Consider the following 24,900-nt stretch of genomic DNA (forward strand, 5'->3'; position numbering starts at 1 on the left):
AAGAAAAAAAAATCATAGAACAAAAAATACAAAGTAAAAATATCCTAACAAATTCTCAATTTCCTAATTTCAAAGCAATCTCTAATACAAAACAAAATGCAAGTTAAAAGAATAAATCTAAATTAAAAATGTCTCATAAAAAGACATCCCACAACAAAACCAGAAAAATAAAAATAAAATGTGTCCTAAGCAGACATTATACAACAAAAGACCTAAAGAAGATAAACAAAAACTCAAAATTTCAAAACAATCATTAATACAAGCAATAAAAAAGATAATAAATCTAAACTAAAAATGTCTAATAATAGAAAAACATAGCAAAACAAACAACAAAAAGAAAAACTCAAAATTGAAAAAAAAAAACCATTCATAATACAAAATTCTAAGCAAGTTTGTATTTAAAGTTGATCGTGGTTATGTCTAAGGTTTTGTAAAACATGTGGTTTTGGTTATTATAATACTCACTGTAAGTTTCATTTATAGTTTGATAAACACTTCCATTAGTTGTACTTTTAACAAGTGGCATCTGAAAACTTTAGGACCTTGAAAGTTAAGAACCGTCTAGTACATGCACTCCTAATTATCAAATTCTAAAACTGCCAAATTAATACAATTTCAACTCTAAAAATTTGATTAGATATGAATTACCTTATAAAAAACAAACAAGTCTCTGAGCTCAAGATAAGATGATAACCAACATTTAGATAACACTTCCCAGATGCTTCAATTTTTTAACAAAAAGCCCAGAAATACATAATATTACTTATTGTTATCACAAAAACTACATAAATAACTCGTAAATCAAGTTTGTTCATAGAACACTTATCTTATAGCCACTAAAATGTTACATAATAAGAAATAAATAAAGCAAGCAAATCAGAGTTCAACCAAACGAAAAACCTGAAGCTTGTTTCCATCGATTTTCCTAGCAACTAAATAGCAGACCCAGAAAACTTTGATTATGTTAAATAATTTAAAGGAATGGAACATCAGCAGGAACCATACTGAGCCCCTTCTTCCTTATGGAACATTCATAACTTGGATAGATTGCAACATGTCTGATACAGCAATTACAAGGTCACCTGATTTGATCAAGTTTCTGGCTTTAAGCAGCAAAAATGTTTTGTTGAGGTTGTTTTCCATGTCGTCAGAGAAGCTCAGTCGGAAGGGTATCAATCCCCATTGCAAGTTAAGACGTCTCCTAACAGATGTTGTGGAAGTAAAAGCAAAGATTGGGCAATCAGGTCGGCAACGGGACAGCAGAGATGCCATGTGGCCTGATGTTGTGTAGACAAAAATTGCATCTACCTCCAAATTATTAGCTAGAGAAACAAAATTCACAATTAGACTGGATTTGTGGTAAACAAAGAGGAACAGAACTCAAGAAACCATTGTTATACAGCCCAATGACCACTTTTGTGAAATGATATGCGGTTATTTGAGTTCATGGTACTAAAACATAGATCTAAATTATGGTTCTATAGGAATACTATCTACAACAGGACAAAGGAGTCATAAAACTTAGGCTTACCCATTTTAGCAGCCGAATTGCAGATCTCTTCTAAGATACTATCTGAGAATGAAGATCCAACTTCTGGGAGTTCCATAGGTTCATGGCGTTTTTCATCCCTCCACCACTTTTCAATTCTTAGACTAACACTTCTCAAAACAGCCAATGCCTTGTCGGGGTACTGGCCCATGGCGGACTCACCAGACAGCATTAGAGCATCTGATCGCTGCCTAACCGCCTCGGAAACATCAGCCACTTCAGCTCTGGTGGGTGTAGGATATTCGATCATTGACTCAAGCAGCTGAGAAGCAACAATAACTGGTTTATTTAATTGTCTGCACAGTTGGACGACCTTTTGCTGGACTGATGGCACCTGTTCCAATGGTATTTGAGCTCCTAAATCTCCTCTAGCTACCATAGCTCCATCTGATGCCAAAATAATTTCTTCCAAGTTCTTCAACGAGTCCAGACTCTCTATTTTTGCAATGATGGAAATGTCACTGCATGTGAAATTAGAAACACAAATATTTAGGAGGCGCACATATGAACATTTTAGAGATGAAATTTACAGAATTGGAGGGAAAATGTGACTGTCATCAACTAGCCTGTCAATACCTAGCTTATGAATCAAAACATACTAACACATAGTTGAGAAACATTTAGTCCCTCCAAATCCGTGAGAAAAAACAATGAAACGTCCTAAGCTTCAGACCCAAATGAAGTAAAAGAGCAAATCAGCAAAATACGATAATTCTGCTCACCTGCCACGAGAACGTGCAGCGATATAGCTTTTGAGATGTTTAATTACTTCAGCAGACTTGACAAATGATATGGCCAGAAAATCAACACCTTCAGCAATCCCAAAATCAATATCCAACCAATCCTGGATTTGTAAAACTTGCATTAGAAATTCGGACAAGAAAAGAAGCCATTGTAACAGGGAAATTTGTGCCATAAGGTTGCACAAAAGATTAACCTAGAATATGAGGACGCTTTGATCCAAGAACAGAGGCAATCATTAGGTTGCATAAAGAGTACGCAGTGTGAATATACAACTACTCACCCCATGAAAAATGTTCTAAGATTTATGGTCCAAATTATAATTATCTCTACATGATCTTTCAACATAAATCTAGTCCCTCTACAAAATATAGTGTGAGTTGGTTGCAATGCCAAAATCGAAAGTTTGAATATCTAAGCTAATTAAACAAAAATGTTAGATTCTGATCGGAGAGCAAAACCTTTCTAATTCTAGGGTAAAGTTTCTGATACTAACATATCTTACAAAAATAAAATAGTATAAAGTCTGCAAGTTCTAAAACAATGGAATCTAAAATTAGCTATACACATTACACAGGTTCAAAAAAACATGGTAAGCCTAGATGATGGAACTCTTGTCGCAGTCTGAAACTCTTTCCACAGTAACAATTATTAGTAATTGTAAAATCACTAAACCTAAGATCTTAAGCTCATAAATTATGGAAATTTTCATATTATAACAATACTTTAACCATGTACTTGCAGAGTTAGAGATATTGGCAAAAAACCCAAGTTGGTCATCAGTCGGAAAAGAAATGACATTGAAGAGATTCGAACACATAACACCCAACTCAAAAATCACACAAAACTAAATGATGCATCCAGAAGTTTAAGTTGACTAGTTACGTTCAATTTAGTGGTATATCGGTACTTTATTAGGTATTGTATATCAAATGAATTCAATTTAAACAAGGAAATGACATTTTAAGGAAGGAGAGGCACCTACCTTAGAAGAAATTGTAGGGAGCATGGCATTACGTTCTCGTACTAGATGTCCATCCCTCCAAAAAGTCAAATTAGCCCGTGGCAACAACAATCCCGGGTCAGTACACAGGCATTTAACATCTGGACCAATTTTTTCGATTACCTCAAACCTCACCATTCCACCATCAACAAGAAGGTCATCACCCACTCTCACATCTACACAACATCAATGATAATTCCAGATCAAAAACAATATCATGGAACTTACTACAACAATGAACACAGATACATCCAATCCACACACGCCATTTCCAAAGGCTGTATTAAGTTGTGCATGCATTCAGTAAATGCCAAAGAGATTTTTTTATTTAGGATAGAAACAGTAACCTTCTGCAAACCCTTCATAGTTCACATTAATGGTGCGTTCTGGGAGGGTTGAATCAAAAGCTCTGACACTGAATGTCCAAATTTCACCATCCTACATAGAACAGAGCAAGCAGTTAAACATGTCCCACCCAACGACTTCCCCATCGCCCTATTTAAACCGGAGTTAGATAGCAGTAACATAACAGAAATGAAGGAGCATCTTCCTTGCTTAGAATTAGAAGAACTATGCTAATTCATAAGTATCGCAAATGTTAACAAGCTCAAGTTGCAATATATCACATTTTGAGTATTAAGTGGAAAGCTGGAAGAAAAACAGAACCCTTCGCACAAGAAATTTTGCACGTAACATTAGTAAGTTTAATTTTTTATAGTTAAAGAAAAAAGAACCCCCCATTATTACTATATTATAAAAATAATGAAAATGTTCCAAGACCGAGGGCTTTGAACCTTTTAACCTTGGGACTTCATAGAAGACGCGCCTAATTTCGTAAGCTTGCCTTTCCAAGAAGAAGCGCCAGACTTACGCCTAACGCTTAGGCATGTGCCGGGAGAGCTTTATAAAACACTGACTCACTGAGTACCACTTCGAGAATACTTACAGCTGCACAGTAAGTAAACTCATTTTCACTAATCCAGTGATCAAGGTTTATGCATTGAGCCAAGATATCGTGACACGTAGGTTATGATAACAACGTATTTGACAAAAGTTCACGATTTGATTGATGATGAAAGGACCCATCTTAGTTTTAAAACACAAAATGGGTAATATCTTTATGAAAACTAGGTTTCAAGGAAAGTGAACTATGACCCAATTTAAGAATCTAGAAATCTGGCAGATTATAGAGTTTCAGGCAGAAGCGAAACGTTTCTCAGCTAGACAAAACCCAGTATCCCAATGCAATCAGAAAAAATTTTAACCTGGGGCAAATTATCAAGAATTTGACCGATTATGAGACGATAAGATTAAAAAAACGGTAAAAGAATCGAACTCACTTCCGCTTTAGCCGAGGAGGCGCCACCAAGATCACCCATGTGAATTTCACTCCCTTCGGTGTCCATCATAATAGCAACAGCATATCCCTTCCCATCATTGAGCCTCCGCACACGTTCAATAACGGTTCGATGCCAGTCTCGAGTCCCATGGCACATATTGATCCTAGCGACATTCATACCACCAACAGCGAGCGCCTCGAGCTGTTCGAATCCACAAGTAGCAGGGCCAATAGTGCACACGAGCTTAGTCCTCCTGGTACTCCTGAACCCATTCTCCTTCAACTCAGCCTCAGTGACAGCATCAACCTCAATCGAGGTGGAATCAGAGGCAACAGACACAAACTCCCTAGTAGCAGCAGAAGAGAACACAACCCCACCACCGGAACTGGAGCCATTTTCAGAAACCAAGACTTGGGAAGTGGAAGAAGATGAGAGAGGATTGAGATCCGAAGAAGAAGAAGCTCTAATTGAGGATTTGGAGAAGGAGAAAGGAAAGCGGAAAGCGGCGGAGGAAGAGGAGGGTTTAGAGATGGAGTGTTTGGGGAGAGAGATGGCGGAGGAAGTGAAAAGTTGGAGAGATTGTGTCATTGTAAAGGTAAATGAGGGAATTTGGAGAAAGGGAATTGGGGAATGGAAGAATGGAGGAAACGGAGATCGGTGCTTAATGCAGGGAGAGAGACGGAGATGCCGAAGAAGAGAACAGCTTCGGAATTGTCGCCGGAAGATCGACGGCCCTAAACGGCTTAAACCTTTTGCACTTAGAAAGGATCGGATGAGGTGTGTTTGGGTTTTAAAGAATGACGTGGACGGTGATGATTGGTTTCTCTAATTTTGATGTACGAAAAACAATTAGTTAAAATCTTCAAACAATTGGTTTTTATTTATTTCTACAATTATTCGATTAAAAAAGAAAATTTCTCTCTTTCTCCAAACAATTTTCACGTCATTTGTTAATCTTAACAAGCAATCAAATTATTGATTACATTGATAATGTTGAAATCTTAACAAATTAGTTAATCAAATTATTGATTACATTCATAATGTAGAAATCTTAACAAATTAGTTATCCATTTGTAAAAGAAATAGAGTTAAAAATTAGTTAGAATATCTTTTTTAACTTCTATTTAACTAAGGCCGTAAAGAAGACTATAAATACATTGTATCATTTTGAAATTACATCATAAAACTGAAACAACATCTTGCTCTCAAGCACAATTGATGTATTTGTCGAACCATTCTTCTTTTTCCTCTCTTCGTCTTCTTTTTAAAATCTTGTGTGTTCATTGAAAGAAGAAAGCTTAGAGATATTTGAAAGTTTAGAAAGCTTAGAGATATTTTTTCTTTTTTAATCTTCTGTAGTCTACTTTACACTCAAAGAGAAAGAAAGGAAAAGAAAAGACGGTAGAGAGAACTTACATGCCAAAGGTGGTGTGGCTACCCTTTCAAAATTGGTATCAGAGTCTGCCTGCAGAAAGATTCAAGAAAGCTCCAAGAATAGAAATTGGTATCAGAGTCTGCCTGCAGAAAGATTCAAGAAAGCTCCAAGAATAGCAAGGTATGATATTGAGAAGTTTGATGATAAAGGAGATTTTATCTTATGGAAAGCTAAGATCAAAGCCATAGTCGACCAACCAAAGACATTGAAAACTCTGATAATGTTCTTAGGGAAGTCATTGGTGAAGAAACAACTTATGGAATGTGGACAAAATTGGATGAAATATATAAGTCCAAAGATCTACCTAACCATGCATATGTAAAGGAGGGGTTCTTTAACTTCAAGATGGATGACTTGGAGAATTCAAAACGGTGTTTTCAAATTTCAAAGAATTGGGAGACAAGATTAGTGATGAAAATGAATGGTTTATTCTACTCAACTCACCTCCAGAAACATACAAAGAAGTAAAGAAGTGATGACTCTCAAATACTGTTATTTCTATTTCAACAATAAAAACCAAAAAAAACCAAAAAAATTAGAGCTTAATTCACAGAGAAGAGATCAAGCAAATGGTGAAGGTTTGTTCTAAAAAAAAGAGCAAAAGCAACTTACAAGAATACAAGAATCAGAAAAATAAATCAAAGCATGAATGCACATTTTTCCACAAAAAGGAACACATCATACAAGATTGTTTCTTTCTAAAAAAAGCAAAATCAAAATAAACAACAAGAAGAACCTAAGGCAAAAGCATCAGTAATAGAACAAGTCTCGTTTGTGTATTCGGATGTCTTAACTATCTCAGAAAATTCAATTCAAACATAAGGTAATAAAGATACTTATGATTGGGTACTTGATTTAGGGTATTCATACCATACGACATCATTAAAGAGATGGTTTATAACATACCAAGCGTAGAATAGAGGCCTAGTATACATAGAAAATGACAAGGCTTGTTAGATAGTAGGCATTAGATTTGTTACACTTAAGTTCAAAGATGGGGAAGCAACACTTTTTAGGAATGTGAGGCATGTTCCATCCTTGAAAATAAATTTAATTTTCCTTGGCATGCTAGACTCTATAGGTTGTGAATACACGGGTTGTGCTGGAAGACTCCAAGGTTGTTCTTGTCGGTTTAAAAATCAATGGACTCTTTCCCATCAAAGAAGTGTCCATGAACCATGCTACTCTAGTTGCTTATGATGATATGCTGACTCAAGGAGATTTTTGGCATAGAAGACTTTCTCATATAAGTGATAAATGATTGAAAATGTTGTTAGAACTGGGGATCCTTTCTAAAGGAGTGACTGAAAAGTTTTCAAAAGGCTGATCACAACACCAAAGATATCCTAGACTACATCATCCTGACTTATGGGACCCTCACAAACACCATCTTTAAATAATTTTAGGTATTTTCTAACATTTACTGATGATTACACTAAAAGGAGTTTGGTTTGTTTCTTAAAGTCTAAAGACCAAACTCTAGGAAATTTTAAAGAATGGAAAACCATGGTAAAAAAACAAACTTCTAAACAAGTTAAATGTCTTAAGAACTGATAATGGTTTAAAATTTTATAGTGAGGAATTCAATAAATTTTGTAAAGAACGTGGAATTATAAGGCATAGGACTCTTAGATATAACCCTCAACAAAATGGTGTTGCTGAAAGATTAAATAGAACCATAATGGATAGGGTTAGTTGTCAAGTGTCTAATGGTTTAGTTCCAGAAAAATTTTGGACAGAAAATGTTTCATATACTATTTACATCCTTAATAGATATCTTTATCACTCTACAAACTTTCTAACACTTGAAGAAAAATGGTCTAAACATCCTTCTAATTTACAAAACCTTAGATTTTTTTGTTGTATATGGTTTGTCCCATAGAATTATAAAATGTATGTTCCTAGGTTTTACAGAGGGAGTTACAGTGTTTAGAATGTGACATCCTACAGAAAAAAGGTGTATAACTAGTAGAGATGTGGTTTTTAAGGAAGCTACTATGTTTATGCTTGATAAAATTAATTAAACACTTTATTCAAATTATAAGTCAAATGAGATTGAGGTGGAGCATCCACCAAACAATGAATCAAATAAACTTCCTAGTACCATTAAGGAAGAAACATAATCAATGATCACTTTGCCACCTACTATAGAAGAAACTACTCAAGAAGAAGAAGATTTATCAAACTATTCTTTGGCTAGAGATAGACAAAGAAGGACTAGTGTTCCTCCTTCTAGATACAGTGAAGAATATTTTGTAAATTTTGCCCTAAATGATATGAATCATCTAAATAATGATGAATCAAAAACATTTGATGAGGCAGTGAGCTATCCTAATGCTAGACATTGGATGAATACCATGAATGATGAAATGGAATCTCTCACTATCAATAATACATGGACTTTGGTAACGCTACCCATAAATTGTAAGACTATATCTTGCAAATGAATTTATAAACTTAAAGAAGAAGTTCTCGATCTTCAACCTCCTAGATATAAAGCCAGGTTATAGCCAAAGGCTTTACACAAAGGAAAAAAATTGACTACAATAAAATATTCTTACCGGTTGTTAAACAAAAATCTCCAAGAATGATTTTTTCATTAGTTGTTCAAGAAGATTTAAAACTTGAACAATTTGATGTTAAAACAACATTCTTACATAGTGATTTGACAAAAGACATATGCATGAACCAACCACAAGGATACATTGAGAAACGTAAAGAAGATCAGGTATGCTATCTTAAAAAATCCATTTATGGTCTAAAACAATCGCCAACGTGTTGGTACAAAATGTTTGATGATTTCATCTCTAAACTTGGTTTTAATAAAATTTCTTATGATAGTTGTGCATTTATAAATTCAAATTCCTATTCTTCTAAGGTTTACTTACTCTTGTATGTAGATGATATGCTACTTGCAGAAAAATCTAAAATTGATATTAAAAAAGTAAAGACAACATTGAAGGAAGAATTTGATATAAAGGAACTTAGAGAATCTAAGAGAGTTTTAGGCATTGACATCACATGAGAAAGAACAAAGATGATTCTGACAATAGACCAAAGTAACTACTGTTAAAAGGTACTTAAAAGGTTTAATATGTTAGATGTTAAGCAAGTGGTAATTCCTCTTACACTTCTCTTCAAACTATCAGTTGCTAACAGTCCAAACCTAGAAGATCTCAACCATGTTAAATACATGACAAACATCTCCTACTCACAAGTGATAGGGAATATAATGTACCTAATGATTTCTACTAAGCCTGATTTATCTTATTCTTCTAGTTTAATTAGTAGGAACATGACTAACCCATGCAAAAGGCGTTGGGAAGCAGCCAAATGGGTCTTTAGGTACCTAAAGGGATCTATGAATACTCAATTGATCTATAAAATATGTCTTAAAGAATTGTTTGAGCTTTATGGTTTTGTAGATTTTGACTATGTAGGGGATTTGGACAAGAAAATGTCACTAATAGGATATTGTTTCCTAATTGGAGGCAACCTACTAAGTTGGAAACCTTCACTACAACCTATGGTGGTCCTATCATCTATAGAAGTTGAATATATAGCTCTTTTAGAAGCTATTAAGGAAGCTATTTGGCTAAAGGGACTATTGAAGAGTTTTGGTTTATCACAAAAATCTGTAAAGATCTACTGTGATAACCAAAGCACAGCACATAGATATTAAATTCTACTTCATCAGAGAACAAATTGGAAAATAGGAAGTGAAAGTGCTCAAAGTTCATATCAGTGAAAACGCAGCTGATATGTTGACGAAGGTAGTCACTCGAACAAAGTTCCTCAAGTGTTCTCAAACAATCGAGTTCCTAGAATATGAGAATGAGTGGCTGCATCAAAAGCTTTGGGAGTCAAATTTTCACACTATATCTTTTAAGGTGGAGATTTGTAAAAATCTTAACAAATTAGTTATCTATTTGTAAAAGAAATATAGTTAGAAATTAGTTAGAACATCTTTTTTAAGTTCTGATTTAACTAGAGTTTTAACTAGAGTCATAAGGAAGACTATAAATACCTTGTATCATTTTGAAATTACATCATACAACTGAAATAACATTTTGCTCCCAAGCATAGTGGACATAGGTATTTGTCGAACCACTTTAAAATCTTGTGTGTTCATCTTCTCCTTCTTCCTCTCTTCATCTTCTCCCATCTCATCATCTTCTAAGCTCAAATCCGAAAGAAGAACCCGAAAAAACAGAGAAAAGAAAGAAAGAAGAAGAAAGCTTGGAGAGTTTTTTCTTTACTCTTCTATAATCTACTTTACACTCAAAGAGAAAGAAAGGGAAAAGAAAAAACAATAGAAAAAGAACTTATTGTTACATGCAAAAGCTGGTGTTTTCTTTGTGCATGGCTGCTCATTCAGATAAACTACAATAAAGATATAGATTTTATTAAAGTTTTATCAATTGAGGTAGTTTTCTCCAATTAGCATTATTGTGGTGCAATATGTTTATCTAATTTATTCAATTTCATTTGTGAAGTCATACTCTCTCAAAACATGGACATTTCCTTAACCATGTTACCTTGTTGTCTTGAACATTTACATGCTTTGTCATCTTTCGTAGGTCTTCTAGAAAAATTTTCAAGCGATCATTCAATATTGGGTTATTATAAGCTAAACATGTTTAACCTAAGAAGTAGGGACACTTTAGTTTGATTAGCATGTCCATGTTTGATATTTTTCGGACATGTATCCAACACTTTAGGGCAATAGATGATTTAACACAACAATTATTTAACATGCATCAAATGTTTTTGTTTAGACAATTAACACGTGTTAGCGTGTACTAAGTAGGCACATGTATGATAAAAATTATTTAAATATACCAAACTATTTTTTTAAGCATATAAATGCATAAACACGTTGACTTAGTTTTCTACATGTTTAAAAATGATATATATTCCAATAAATGTATCATTATCATGCTAGTATCCTAAAATTTTAAAAAAGGTGTTCAAATTTTAGGGCATGTTTGGAATGAATTAAGAAAATAATGGTAAAAAAAAATACATACTCATCTAAACATTTTTCCTAACGTCTCCTTAAAATAAAAGCACGTGTTTAACAACTTTTTTTGTTTGTTTGGCTTTTAATATACTAAAAATGTTTTTATTAAATTTTAAATTAGAATAAAAAATTTGTTCGTTTAGGTAATGGTCGAAGTTGGTCGATGGTCATTGAAGATAGTAGTCAGAGGTGGCCAGCAACTTCACTAAAAACAGATGGTTGGAAGTTGGTCGCCAATGATCATACGAAACAATCATCAAAGACGACAGTCGAAGGTGGTGGTTGCTGGAAAAAAATGATCAAAGGTTGATCGACAATAGTTCTCAAAGAAATGGTTATTGGGAGTTGGTTGTCGGTGATTGTCGAAGACGGTTGTCAAAGATTGTAGGCAACAACTACCGAAAATTGGTAAAGGAAAATTGGTCGATAAAAGTCGTCGAAAAACAATGACTAAAGATTATCTGGCAACTGTCAATACAAAACAGTAACAGAAGGTTGGTCGTAATGATCACCGAAAAATGGTATTCGGTTAGGGCGATTGTCAAAAAGTGATGTTGAAGGTTGTATGGTAGTGATTTCAAGAAAAATGGTAGACAAAAATTGATAGTCAACGATCAACAAAAATAGTTGCTAGAAGAACAATGACTTGATCTTCATCAACAAAAATCACCAAAAAAACTATCATAAAAAATATCTTTGAAAGTTGGTCAACAACTATTCTTAAAGAGGATTCGTAAAAAAATAGTGACAAGAGGTTGTCAATAACGATTGTCCAAAATGGGTAACCAAAAAGTTGACAGGTGGCGAACATTGAAAAACATTTGTCAAATGCTGGTCAATGATAGTTGTCAAAAAACAATTTCGAAAGTTGACTGACAACGTTTGTCGAAAAAAATAATAGACAAAAGTTGACGATCAATATTGTCAAAATAATAATCGAAAATGTTTACCAATAATGATCGACAATGGCCAACAATGATGGTTGAAGATGGTGGCTAAAGTTTTAATTCATTTTTGTAAAAGTGGTTTTAAACGTTTTTGATAGCCATATTATTTTACAAAGTCAAATTTTCAAAATTAAAATTTCATTTTAGTTCGTTGCAAAAAAATACATGTTTTTTATTTTCTAAAACAACTTAAATTTTAATTTGGTCACTTTTAAATACAACCAAACACACACTAGTCATTTCTATATACGCTCAATTAAATACCATCTCAATTTATTTATATTTATATGCCACTCTACACAATTCACATTTCCAAAATTCAAAACTTTATTATTGTTTTTTTTTTTTGCTCACATTAACTCTTCAGACGTATTTTACATATTCCAACCACTAACAAAGCATCATCACTTCAACATATTACAATTTATTGAAAATGTTCAAACATAACTTTAAAAAAATTGTACAGACAGACATCTTTGTATAAAAGTGTACATCATACATATATGGACTCTCAAGCGTTTCGTATAAGAACACTGAAAAAACAAATCGGTTTTCCAAGTTCTACTTCCATTTTCTTAAATGCTTTCTATGTATCAATAAAATTCCCAAGAAAAATGTGCAAAGTGAAATGAAATACCTTTATGGTAAGTGTTTTCAAATGAATGCAACATTTGTTTTAGAAAAAAACTATTCACAAAAGTACCTAAGTTGAAGAAACCTCTGGCAAACAACAAATGAGAATGGGAGTTAAAAATCTCCAAAGTAGCAATGATCATCACATCACAATCTCCCAATCTGTAATGAATTGAAAGAGAAATCCAAACAATGTCACAATATCCAGCATCTGCAACCTTTAGAATCTTGTGGACCTTCAAACCATCGATCCCATAGCGGATTTATGGGGCCATGGGTTCTACAAACAACCAAAAATAGAGACAGAAGAATGAATTATTTTTTTAAATTATTTTGTTGAAGACAAAGCAATGAATTTAAAGAGAAGAACAGAGATCCTACAGTGGGAGAAGAGGGTCTGGTCTTGTCTCCACATTGCTCAGCATTCTGACAGGTTCAAAAAACAGCAATTTCACAAATGAATTGGAGATTTTCATACTTTTATTTTAAAGTTTTATTTCGTATGGATACTCAATTCAGCAGATCCGAAATAAATATCATGCTTACTCTTTACATTTTGTCGATGCCTTGTCCAGTTTATCTAGCTGTTCCAGTTCTTCCTGCATTAGAATTCACAATGCTACAAAATCAATCCCCCCTTAGAACGAATCAACACCAGTTCATGAATCCAAGCATATAGTCACAATCAAGAAGCCCAAATAAGCTTACTCTATCTTAATAATTTAGGACCTGTTTGGAATGACTACCTAAGTTCTCGAAAACACTTTTTTGCACTTAAAAATATTTTTTAAGCAATTAGACCAGTCACTCCAAATTACAAGCTCTTAAACTTTTGAATCTAGTGGTGATTCAAACAGGAGGCCCCTAAGTTTTAGATATATCGAACATTGTTCATATAGCTACATATTTAGTCAGTGGACATGGACTGTGGTCAAATTTATATATCCGAACCCACAAGTCAAAGGGAGTTTTGAAAGCAGACTAAAAAGATGAAATTTGGTTTACTCTAATAGCATAAGCTTTTAAGATTAATGGTGATTCTTGGGTAGGCTGTAGGCAGGACCTTCATGAGAAAACTGCAAGTACATAAGTACATATTTGGAATCTGATGGTCAAACTATAAGAACAGTAAAAACAAGGAACATCATTCTTTATTTTGATCTTTAAAATTGAAACAAAAGATTTCTCTTGAGCCAACACTTGTCATTTTAGCATCATAATTCTCCAATTGTGAGAACAAGGATAATCTGTTTGTCTTTAAATGCTATCTCTAAACATCATATTCAGAAAGTTTTGCAAGTAAGATTTCCAATCCAATCAACAACTATGCAGTGGGAATCAACATCCAACCAAACAAGGACTCCTATACCCAACAAAATTTTGACAGTTTCCCCTTGGAACTATCAGGAACAGAATCAAAATAAACACGAACACTAACAAAAAAACTAAAACTTCAATACAGTTTCCCCATCCAGAAACATTAGAAAAAGAAGTACAGAGATTATTCACATTACAGTTCAACCTTCAATTCAAATTTTCTGGAGCACCCATTATCAGAAATAGGCTTCTAAACATTAGGTAAGTGACAATTTAACAAAACACATTCAAAATCACACACGATCAGAAACCTCAAACGAAAGAGAGAAAAAAGAAAGAATAAAAAAAGAAAACTAACCTCCAGAAACCTTGCTTCTTGCTCGAGCCGCTTCACTTCAGCTTGAATCCGATGCTTTCCTCTGGTATCAATCGAAGAAGAAGAAGAAGAAGACTGAACCCGTTGGGTTATTGGACTAGCCGATTGGGACATACCCGATTGGTTCCCGGATTACAAAGAACTAAAAATTCAAACCCTAAAGATGGAATCTAGTAGTAAGTCAATAAAAATCAAAGAGAAGCCATTAAAGACGAAAATAAGGAAGACCCAGAAGCGAAGATGGAAATTCCTTGAAGCCCTCTTTTGGCAGCAAGTGATGGATCTAAAGAGAAGTTAGGAGGAGGAGGCGGTAAGAGTCAGTTCGCTTTTGGTGGGGTGTTTTATTCAGCATTGTTTTGGCCCTTTTTCAGGCGAGTGGAGAAGGAAAAAAGAAGGGAGTTTTCATTTTTTGTCATATTCTATAAAAGAAAAAGAAATAAAAAAAAAAAAAGAGAGAGAGAAATTCTAACTTTTCGTGCGTAGTGTTTTTTTTTTGTCTGCTTATGAAGCTTTTTTCTCTTCCACCATTTTTGTCAGTGTATTTAATTAAACAGAGTAAGTACGAAGAAGAACAGTAGAAGAATGGGGATGGCGAGGATGGAGAGGATGATGACTCTGAAATTTGACACTAAAATTAGTGTTTTCCCATAGGTTTTTTGCAGCTGGGTTTTTCTTTTTTATGTCTTTTTGGGAATATCAAATCTTTACAAATCAGCCGTTTGAATTTATTGAGAGTTTTATTTTTTATCTTAAATTCTTTTTATATTTTAAGTCTCACTTTTTCTTTCTTTTTGCTTAAACAAAATAATTCAATTCTTACTTTTGTTCATCTGTCATACTATAGAGTTTGCCATTACAACAACAATAATAATTGACACCATTAACCTTTTTTTTAAATAAATATCATTTACCGATGTATGTAAGTCCATTGGGCCATTTGGAGGTAAATTATGAATCAACCTCAAACAAAATAGAAAAAGAAAACGGTAGAGAATGAATGTATTTTTGTATTATGTTGTATCATTCAAATGTTCTAATAGCTACTATTTATAAAGTTTACGAGATATAAAAAGGTAAAAAAATTCATCAAGTACTAGAAAGATATTCTAATGATATGTAACTGAAAAAAAATATATATATATATATTAATCTAGTGGGATAATGTTGTATTCAAAGTTAATGGCAATATAACTAACACAACCAAAAACAAAAAGTATAATGACACTTGCAAATTGTTATCCCAATGGTATGTAGCATCACTATATCCAGGGGCATTTGTGCAATTGAGAAAGAATATTTACTATGTATCTGATTGATGAACTCCATCTTGCAATACAACAAATCTTCACAAAATAAGGTCTAGATTTTTCTTAAATTTGTTGAAATCGGTCCATCGTGGCCTCTATCTCCATGCTCCCCTGAACAAGAATCCTCTAGAGATATGAAAAGTTAAGATCTCCCTAACTGGTATGATTCTTCTCAACAACATCCAACACGAAGTCAAATAACAACAATCCTCACAAAGGCCGTCATGAAGGAAAGAGACAATGGTCGTCATCCTGATGAATAACAATCTCTAGAGATCTTCTTCCAATGAATAGTTCAATAATGTGTCGAAGAAAACAACCTTACTTGCTTGATATACTACTTTTCTACATTTTTTTCCAATCATAACACAAAGCAACCAAAGAACACCTTTTTACAAAGCCAAGAAGAAAAGAGACAATTGCTGTCATGAAGATGACAATCAAACAAGAAAAAACTCCAAGCACAGATGGGAGAGAAAAAAGAAAGGTTCCGAAAAGAAAAACACCATATCATACAAAAGCTAAAGAATAAAAGAAAATTTTCAAGCCAATAAAACAATACCAGTAATCTATGGACATCTATATCTATATATATATATAAATTCAAAATTTTATAACCATTTAAATTAATTAGTAGATATTAATATCAAAAGCTAAAACTGAGCCATTTAAGAAACAAATGTAAGTTTGAAATTTAGAGACTATATTAAAAGAAAATTCAAATTTCAAGAAAAAAAAATGTTTATTTAAAGACTAAATTAGAATGAAGTTCAAAATTACTTATATATAACATTTTGAAACTAAAAAACCAAATGGTAACTAAACTCAAAATGTAGTGATCATCAAAAACAGTTATTTTTCCCAAATTTTGTTCATACAGTAAGGGTTGAAGAGATCCAAATTCAATCACATGCTCTCTTCATCACTACTGCTAGCTTTGGCTTATTAGTTCCTAATTTCAACTAGTATAACTTGAAAGGTTAGGGTATAAAACTTATATTAGTTTATAGCTAGATGAGAAAATATATGAATTTGAGAGTATGAAATAATGAAAATTTTCTATCAATTGAAAATTTGGAAAGTTAAAAGTTTGATATTGATATGAAGTGTGCGTATATAACTTACAAAACCATTGGAGAGTGTCATTGCATCTACTCTACACAAGGGAAGAAGGCAAGAAATTTAATACTTTCATGAATTAATAATGAATTTTAATGAAGTTGAAGATTTTAGTTAATTTGTTATCCTTCTAGAAGTGATTCAAGTCCTTCAATACTTATGACCAATGGATAACAAAGCTCTATGACTTAAATTTATGGATCTTTCAATTGAGAAAGAGTTATGTTGATAGGTACCTAACCTATTGATAGGCCTATCAAGAACTTAAAGAAGAAAATGACTTAGAGAAGTGATTTTGTGTCCATTTTTAGTATTTATTGACTGAGCTTTTGTTGAATAATGTTGTCATTGTCAACCAATATGTTCTTTTATTTCAAAACTAAACCATGCAATTGAAATGATTAATCTAGCTTTCTCTATTATAATTGAATAGATTATTTAAAGGGAAAAACATGAGAATAATCGGAGTTAATGTAAAACTTAAACCAACATGAATATAAATTATTTTTGTCATTGTATGAAATATAATTTGATTCATGGTCCTGGATTTAAATTATTAGAGGATTGGTAAATGTTTCAAAGTCATTTATGTATTTATAATTTTACGTCATATAAATTGGTTCATGAATTGAATTATTTGAAGCCGATTTTTGGACAACAATTTGTGGTGGATTAACATAAAATGTCTTAGTCTTTTATTATTATTCATAGTTGTTGCTTTCCATCCTTTGCTTTTTAATTTATTCTAGAGTGGTTTTGAATATGTCAAACGCATACAAAAAAAACTAAAAAATCGAAAAACCAAACCAATCAAAATCGATCTAATGGTGTAATGGTTTGATTTTTTATTGTATTTGAAGAAAACTAAAGAGTATGGGATTCCGATCGAATTTTTATTGGAAAAATCAATGGAAATCAAATTGAACCGTTAGACATCAAGAAAGCCCGATTATGAAGAGAACTTTGGTCATCCAAATTTATAAACAACTTCTACAGCATAGGTGAAGATTTGAACTAGGAACCTCTACAACTTTTAGATAATTTTTGTACTATTGACGAATAGAAAAGTAATAATTGGAAACTAATAGTACAGATTTAAGAATATTATTGATAATATTGTGTTTTATGAGTTTGTTAACGATGATCTGAATTTTTTGCTTCGTGTGAAATAATTATTTTTATTTAAATAATGGATTGAAAAATAATTATTTTTATTTAAATAATGGGTTGAAAAATAATTATTTTTATTTAAATAATGGGTTGAAAAATAATTATTTTTATTTAAATAATGAGTCCATCAATATATCATTTTTCTTGATGTGTTGTGTCATGATCTTATTCTAAATCCATTTAAAAAAAAAAAAAAAAAAAAATCTTGATGTGTAATGTCCATCAAAATATCAATTTTGTTGATAGATCTTGACTATGATTTTTTTTTGTCTATATCTATCAAGAAACCCTAGGCCCATCAAGAAATTCAAAATAAATATATTAATTTTTTTTCGATGATGACCATTGCAAATAAAAAAAATTCACGTCCATCAAAAAACCTTAACTAACTTGATGAGCTTTTCTAGTCAAATAACATATAATCATTGGTGTTTATTGTCCACACTACAACGGTTCTTCCATACCAACTTATCTGCCCAACGCTGCTATTGGCATAACAACCAGTACACCATAGGTTGGCCCAACCTAGTCCTCTCGTACTAGGGTTGGCTCCTCACAGTTCTCCCTTTAACACCAACGGTAGATAGGAACCGAACTGTCTCACGATGTTCTAAACCCAACTCACGTACCACTTGAATCGGCGAACAACCGAACCCTTGGGACCTTCTTCAACCCCAGGATGTGATGAGTCGACATCGAGGTGCCAAACGACTCCGTCAATAAGAGCTCTTAGGAGTCATCAGTCTGTTATCCCCGGTGTACCTTTGATCCGTTGAGCGAGAGCCTTCCACACGAAACTCTCGGATCACTATGGCAATGAGGCTTTTTCCAATGCCATAACGAACGTCGAGAAAAGAGATGTTGACGAAAAAACTATGTTTGTGTGCAAGGTCCATCAAGAAAAATAATATCTTGATGGACATTGTCTATAAAGAAAAAACTACTTTCCACCAAGCACGAAATTTGGACCCTCATTAACCGACTTAGAAAATACTATATTCATCAACAATATTCTTAAATATTTACTATTTTTTCAAATAATTACTTTCTATTCAACAATAATACAATATTACTTTTTTAAAGTTAATGGTTGTAATTATAATTATATTGAAATAACTGACTTTATCAAAATTAAATTAGTTATTGTGTTCAACTTTAATAAGTTGAATTGAAAGTTTGTAATTTAAGATTTTTAAAAATTGCATAAGCTGACCAACATAAGCTTAGCTCAATTGGCACTATGCACATGTGGATAAGAGGTTCCAAATATTTTGTTTGATGGACAAAAAACATCGAAGTTCCCTTTGCTAACCATCAAGAAAGAGTTTTTAATGACATATTTTTACCATCAGTTTTGTTGATGGAGTTGAGATTGATATGTAGATATTTTTTGACGTGCTTTGCACATCAAATTAGAAGGTCAAATTTATAGCAGTGAACATATTTATTCTAAGCTTTAATCATCAAATCATGTTTATATCAAATGGATTGAATAATGTTTTTGTGGTTTGGCATACCTATGTTTTCTATATACTTAACCTTTTTACGTGTACATGCAGATGCATGTTATCTTTTAAAATATAAAACTAATAGTAAGTTTGAATAATAGATGACTAATAATTATATTTTATTATTTTTATAAAGTTTTAACATTGTCTCATAATTGACTAGGGGAAAGAGTCACATCCCATCATATATTTACTTCTATTTTTTAAAAAAACGAGTATTTAATAGTAATTCATGTGAGACATTTCAAAATTAATTTCTATAAAATAAATGGATATAACTTTTTATATTCACATTATTATTATTATTATTGCTAAGGTTGATGGTAATTTAAAAACGTTTCCTTCATTTTTACTTTTTAATTAGTTTCTTTATTTCAAAGTTTGTTATGGATTAAAGTGTGATAATATTTAATTTAGTTTTTATAGAAGTTAATATTAATTTCTCTTAATTATGGAATGATTTTGAGTTTTATTGTTTATTGAAATAAATAAAAGTTATATAAAAAAATATAGAGTTATATAATAGATAGAAACATGATTGCAATAACTCTGGGAGAAGAGTGGTAGAAAATATTTGTATATATAAAATATTGATTTTTTAGGAGATTAAATGTTTAATTCATTGTTTTTTATTATTTTAAAATTTGAATGTTTAGCACAAGTATTTATAGAACTTCTGTCACAATTATTATCATGCACATACAAACTCTCCCACTACCCATAAAAGCAGATAATCAGATTAATAAATAATTTTGAGTTAAAATTCACCTGACAGGGAAATTAAATGACAAAATTGTTACCGAATGAATAAAGCAAATAAAAGAATAAAATTGTCCACCCAGAAGTTTTAAAAGATGAAGAGAGTTGTGGCTGGCTTTCCTCTTACCTTTATTACCTTAAATGAAGTGAGTATTGTCCACTTTAATGGTGATAAAGTTTTTTCCTCATTAATATATAAGATAATACTAAAAGTAGCATCAGTCCCTTAAACATAAAATCAAATTGTCCAAAAGCTAAAAAAAGAAAAGAGAATTAAAAAAAAAAAAAAAAAGAGGGGGGAAAATGGAAACATTATAGATTAGATTAGATTAGATTAAATTAGATTAATGATAAGAAGGCAACTCAAGCGAGTAAAGTAGCCAAAAACACAAAAAAGGAAGAACCATCAAGTATGACAGTACGCAAAGTGTCACCGTCCAAAATATGACCAATAAAGAAACATTTATTTGAAAGAAAGGTGACCGACGGGTAACGGCATCGCGTCCTTTCTTCCAATTCAAGAAACTCTCTTCCATTTCCCGAGGGCTTCTCAGTGTACACTGTTGTTGGAGAAGAAAGAAAAATGGCGTCCACAACTACATCATCAATTCACAACCTGATATTGAATTATTGACCTTATCCCATTCCCAATTTCATCACTGCTCTTCCCCGCTTCAACCATGATGCCCCTCCGATTACCACTTTCTCCACGCCCCACCCTCCACCATCACTTTCCCCGTCTCTACCACCACAACTTTCTCCTTCTCCCTCTCCAGCCACACATTCAGATTCGGCACGCGACGCCCGCGAGGACTCTGAGAATTAGGGCTTCCGATGAAGGAGAATCGTATCTTGGGATGTGGAAGAATGCGGTGGAGCGCCAGAGGAAGGCTGTTGAGTTTCAGAAAGTTGTGGAGAATACTGAGGGAAATGATGATCGCAATGCCGGTGATCCAAGTTCTGATCAATTGGAGAAGAAAAGTGAGGAGTTTAGTAAGATTCTTCAGGTCCCACCGGAGGAGAGGGATCGGATTCAACGGATGCAGGTCATTCATCGCGCTGCCGCCGCCATTGCAGCTGCTCGTGCACTTGTTGGCGAGACTGGAACGCTAGCTGTTGGAGATTCGGATACTTGTGTGAATTTGAATAGTACTAATGACGAGGGGTTGCTCGATCGTGAAGAAGGTATGTTTAGCATTATTGAATCTTGAATACTCGACTTATTTTGTTGACTTCAGAAGCCCTAATTTTTAATACCATGTTAGTTGAGGTTTCCTTTTCTGTATTTGACTTTCTTTCAAAATCAACTTTGAGCATTACTAGTAGTTAACGTATATGTTTGGCTACGCATATCTTCTCTACATTTCAAGTTCACAAAATTGATTAATTAATATAGATCTCATAGTACTAAAAGCAATGTCAGTGTTGAATAGTATGACTACATAAAAGAGTAAAAACCTAATGTTCTTGTGGTTCAGTTTTACAGAAACACTTGAACAGTTTATGACTTTGGACTCTTTTTTTTTTAACATTTTTATGCGGTTATTCAGGTTCTATCACTAACTCTTTCTTTTTCCGTACTTGTTAATTTCTTTATTGTTTATGATTCATCTAGCATTATCTGAATTTCAAAGTGAGAACGCTCTGCTACCTGAGTTTGAAACCTCACAATCTTGGACCCCTGGTCCAGATTTCTGGTCTTGGACGCCCCCTCCTGATGACGACGGGAATGATAATGCTTTCGGTGAGTTGCAACCGCTTGGAAAATCACAGGCATATCCGAAGCTATCCAATTTTGTTGAGGAGAAAGAGCGACCTATTGATTTTCTCTCAATTCCATTTCAGAGTGAAATCTCTGAAAGTGTCAATCCTCTTCTACCACCCTTTCAGTCATTGGTGGGTATGGAAAAATTAGAATCATCGGAAACCAGTACCGAGACACATTCCTTGGAAGAAGATGAAAATGTTGGGATAGAGTTTTCGGTACATGCAGCTGAAGCATCACAGGCGCTTAGCAGTGTTGATAAGGAATCAACAAAAGGAATAGATCCCGATGGGTCACGATGGTGGAAGGAGACGGGAATTGAGCAGAGACCAGATGGAGTGATTTGCAAGTGGACACTAACGAGGGGAGTTAGTGCAGACCTAGCCACTGAGTGGCAGAACAAATATTGGGAAGCTGCTGATGAGTTTGGCTATAAGGAACTCGGTTCAGAGAAATCTGGTCGTGATGCCTATGGAAATGTTTGGCGCGAATATTGGAGAGAATCCATGCGACAGGTCAGTTTGAATTGTTACTGATTTGCTTGATTCTTTCACGTTATCCTTGGAAAATACTTGCTTTATGCAAGCAGTTAAAGTCCCAATCGTTTGTTTTTTCATCTGTGAAAAGATCGATTTTGAATGCAATTTTCTGTTAGAATTATTTGTTTTATGCACTCACTTAATGTGCTTAATGAACAGTTCACATCCATCTGCTAATTGATTATCTTTGAAATTGAAGTTTTACTTATATTACTCATTGGAGATTGCTAGAAGATGGATATGGAAATTCCTCTATGAGTGTGTAATGTACAATGTGTCGGTTGATATATAACAGGTTCTTTTGGGTCGTTCTCTTTGATGTTCTTAAAGGATTTATTTATGTTTACATGTCTTACTTTATTTCTTCCTCCAATTCATTATCTCAACATCCCGCTGCTAACATGTGTTCCTAATTTCAATCATTGCAGCCAAAAGAATCTTTTTTGTGACCTTAACTGAAGTTACTGACTAACTCTCTTTCAGGAGCAAGGCCTTGTTCACCTTGAAAAAACAGCAGACAAGTGGGGGATAAATGGAAGTGGTACTGAGTGGCAAGAGAAATGGTGGGAATACTATAATACCTCTGGTCAAGCTGAAAAGAATGCTCATAAATGGTGTAAAATTGATCCGAACACATATGTTGATCCTGGTCATGCTCATATCTGGAATGAAAGGTATCAATTTTGTTTTTCAATTGTTAGAGATGCTAAGCAACTTTCATTTGTCCTCTTGACTTGGTCTTTTATGATGTATTCTCAATCCTCTGATTCCCTTCTTCAAGCTTTTGTACATTCAATTTGGTGATATGCTTCTCAAGAAATTGTCTATTTCGATCTGCTTTAGCATGTAACTTTCCTCTTGCAGATGGGGCGAAAAGTATGATGGACAAGGTGGCAGCATTAAGTACACAGATAAATGGGCTGAACGATGTGAAGGTGATGGATGGACGAAGTGGGGCGACAAATGGGATGAAAACTTCGATCCGAATGGTCATGGCATCAAACAGGGTGAAACTTGGTGGGAAGGTAGACATGGAGAACGGTGGAACCGTACATGGGGGGAGGGCCACAATGGTTCGGGCTGGGTTCATAAGTATGGAAAGAGCAGCAGTGGGGAGCATTGGGACACACATGCTCAGCAGGAAACCTGGTATGAGAGATTCCCACACTTCGGCTTTTATCACTGCTTCAACAATTCAGTCCAGCTCCGGGAAGTTCAGAAACCATCCGAGAGGGCTTCGTAAGTCTTCGTTTTCTTACTGCCAAATGAATATAAAAGCTTATAGTATATAGTCCATTTTGAAGAAAGTAGAATGCTTTTTCAGGATTGATACCGTTTTCCTGGCATTGTACATGCAATAAAGAGAACTGCACAACATATTCCTAGACATTGATAATAGGAAACTTTTTAGGTCAATAAATTAGCATTCTTTCTTTATTTTCTGAGATGATTATAGATAGTATCATAGTTCCAAATATTGGAAAGGTCCCAAAGTCTAAATAACTCCCCACTATGACCACCAAAAGAAGCAATAAAGAAACAACTGCAATATCTTCTTCTGTCTTTTCAATTAGTTATACATGTGTACATATTCTGCATATAGAAGTAGACCTAAGTACCATTGAGACTGTTCCAAGAAATTACATGGGAGTCATCACACATACAATTGGAACCTAAATTTTATTATTACATTAAAATGAAAGTTTGTTTAAATAAACTATATGCCCTATATGACTTGGACTGTCCAGGTTATGGTTGTGTTTACTTGTGTTGTAGTATTGACTCTAGAACAATGCTCAGGTGCATTCCAAGATTGTAATACATCAATCTGTATGCATCTCACATTCTTAAACTACAAAAAATAATTAAAATGTTTTTCTTTAAAAAAAAATAAAATGAATTTGCCTTGTGGCAAAAAATGATTGGATGATTTAGTGAGATGTGCAAAAAATATTTCTATTGACTTTTTGCTCCAGTGAGAGCTCTTACACCCAAGCTGTATCTTGAAACTTTCTTCCCAAGTTCACACACGAATGCGTTTGTGTTGGTATATTTTGAATGGTAGAATTTGGACCTGATTAGTTTACCAATTTCAAGTATAAATTGACCATTTTCCCCGGTGTTTTAGTACTACGAAAGTGTACTTTGGAAATATAATGTCGGTGCATCAACAATGTGAAAAGTACGTGGGGGTGGGTCTAGTGATAGTAAGTTCATGAGTAATTACTCTCAAGCTATGTTGGTCATGAGCCCAAAATTTAATACACAGCTAGTTTTCTTGGTGGCCATATGTAGTAATAAAGCCATCAAACAACTTATCTCATAACAATAGTCGACATGTCTGTAATTTAGCCAAACGTCAAGGTTTT

General features: G+C 33.5%; 3 protein-coding genes across 3 annotated transcripts; 1 reads left to right on the plus strand and 2 right to left on the minus strand.

The window, feature by feature from the left end:
- Positions 1-684: 684 nt before the first annotated feature.
- Positions 685-5,395, minus strand: LOC101218017 (plastidial pyruvate kinase 1, chloroplastic). The gene is made up of 6 exons (XM_004150516.3): positions 4,634-5,395; positions 3,641-3,731; positions 3,276-3,469; positions 2,272-2,393; positions 1,532-2,010; positions 685-1,322 (listed from the first exon to the last, which is right to left on the minus strand). The coding sequence occupies exons 1-6, from the start codon at positions 5,219-5,221 to the stop codon at positions 1,021-1,023; spliced, it is 1,776 nt and encodes a 591-aa protein (XP_004150564.1). The 5' UTR covers positions 5,222-5,395; the 3' UTR covers positions 685-1,020.
- Positions 5,396-12,442: 7,047 nt separating this feature from the next.
- LOC101218730 (guanine nucleotide-binding protein subunit gamma 2) lies at positions 12,443-14,778 on the minus strand. Its single transcript, XM_004150519.3, has 4 exons — positions 14,347-14,778; positions 13,218-13,270; positions 13,053-13,097; positions 12,443-12,951 (listed from the first exon to the last, which is right to left on the minus strand). Exons 1-4 carry the CDS (start codon positions 14,476-14,478, stop codon positions 12,867-12,869), a joined length of 315 nt encoding a protein of 104 aa, XP_004150567.1. The 5' UTR covers positions 14,479-14,778; the 3' UTR covers positions 12,443-12,866.
- A 5,944-nt stretch (positions 14,779-20,722) lies between these two features.
- Positions 20,723-24,082, plus strand: LOC101218256. Its single transcript, XM_004150517.3, has 4 exons — positions 20,723-21,412; positions 21,843-22,507; positions 23,015-23,205; positions 23,396-24,082. The coding sequence occupies exons 1-4, from the start codon at positions 20,908-20,910 to the stop codon at positions 23,772-23,774; spliced, it is 1,740 nt and encodes a 579-aa protein (XP_004150565.1). The 5' UTR covers positions 20,723-20,907; the 3' UTR covers positions 23,775-24,082.
- Positions 24,083-24,900: the final 818 nt, after the last annotated feature.

This window comes from Cucumis sativus, chromosome 2, assembly GCF_000004075.3.
Source record: "Cucumis sativus cultivar 9930 chromosome 2, Cucumber_9930_V3, whole genome shotgun sequence".
In the NCBI taxonomy this organism is placed as follows: domain Eukaryota; kingdom Viridiplantae; phylum Streptophyta; class Magnoliopsida; order Cucurbitales; family Cucurbitaceae; genus Cucumis; species Cucumis sativus.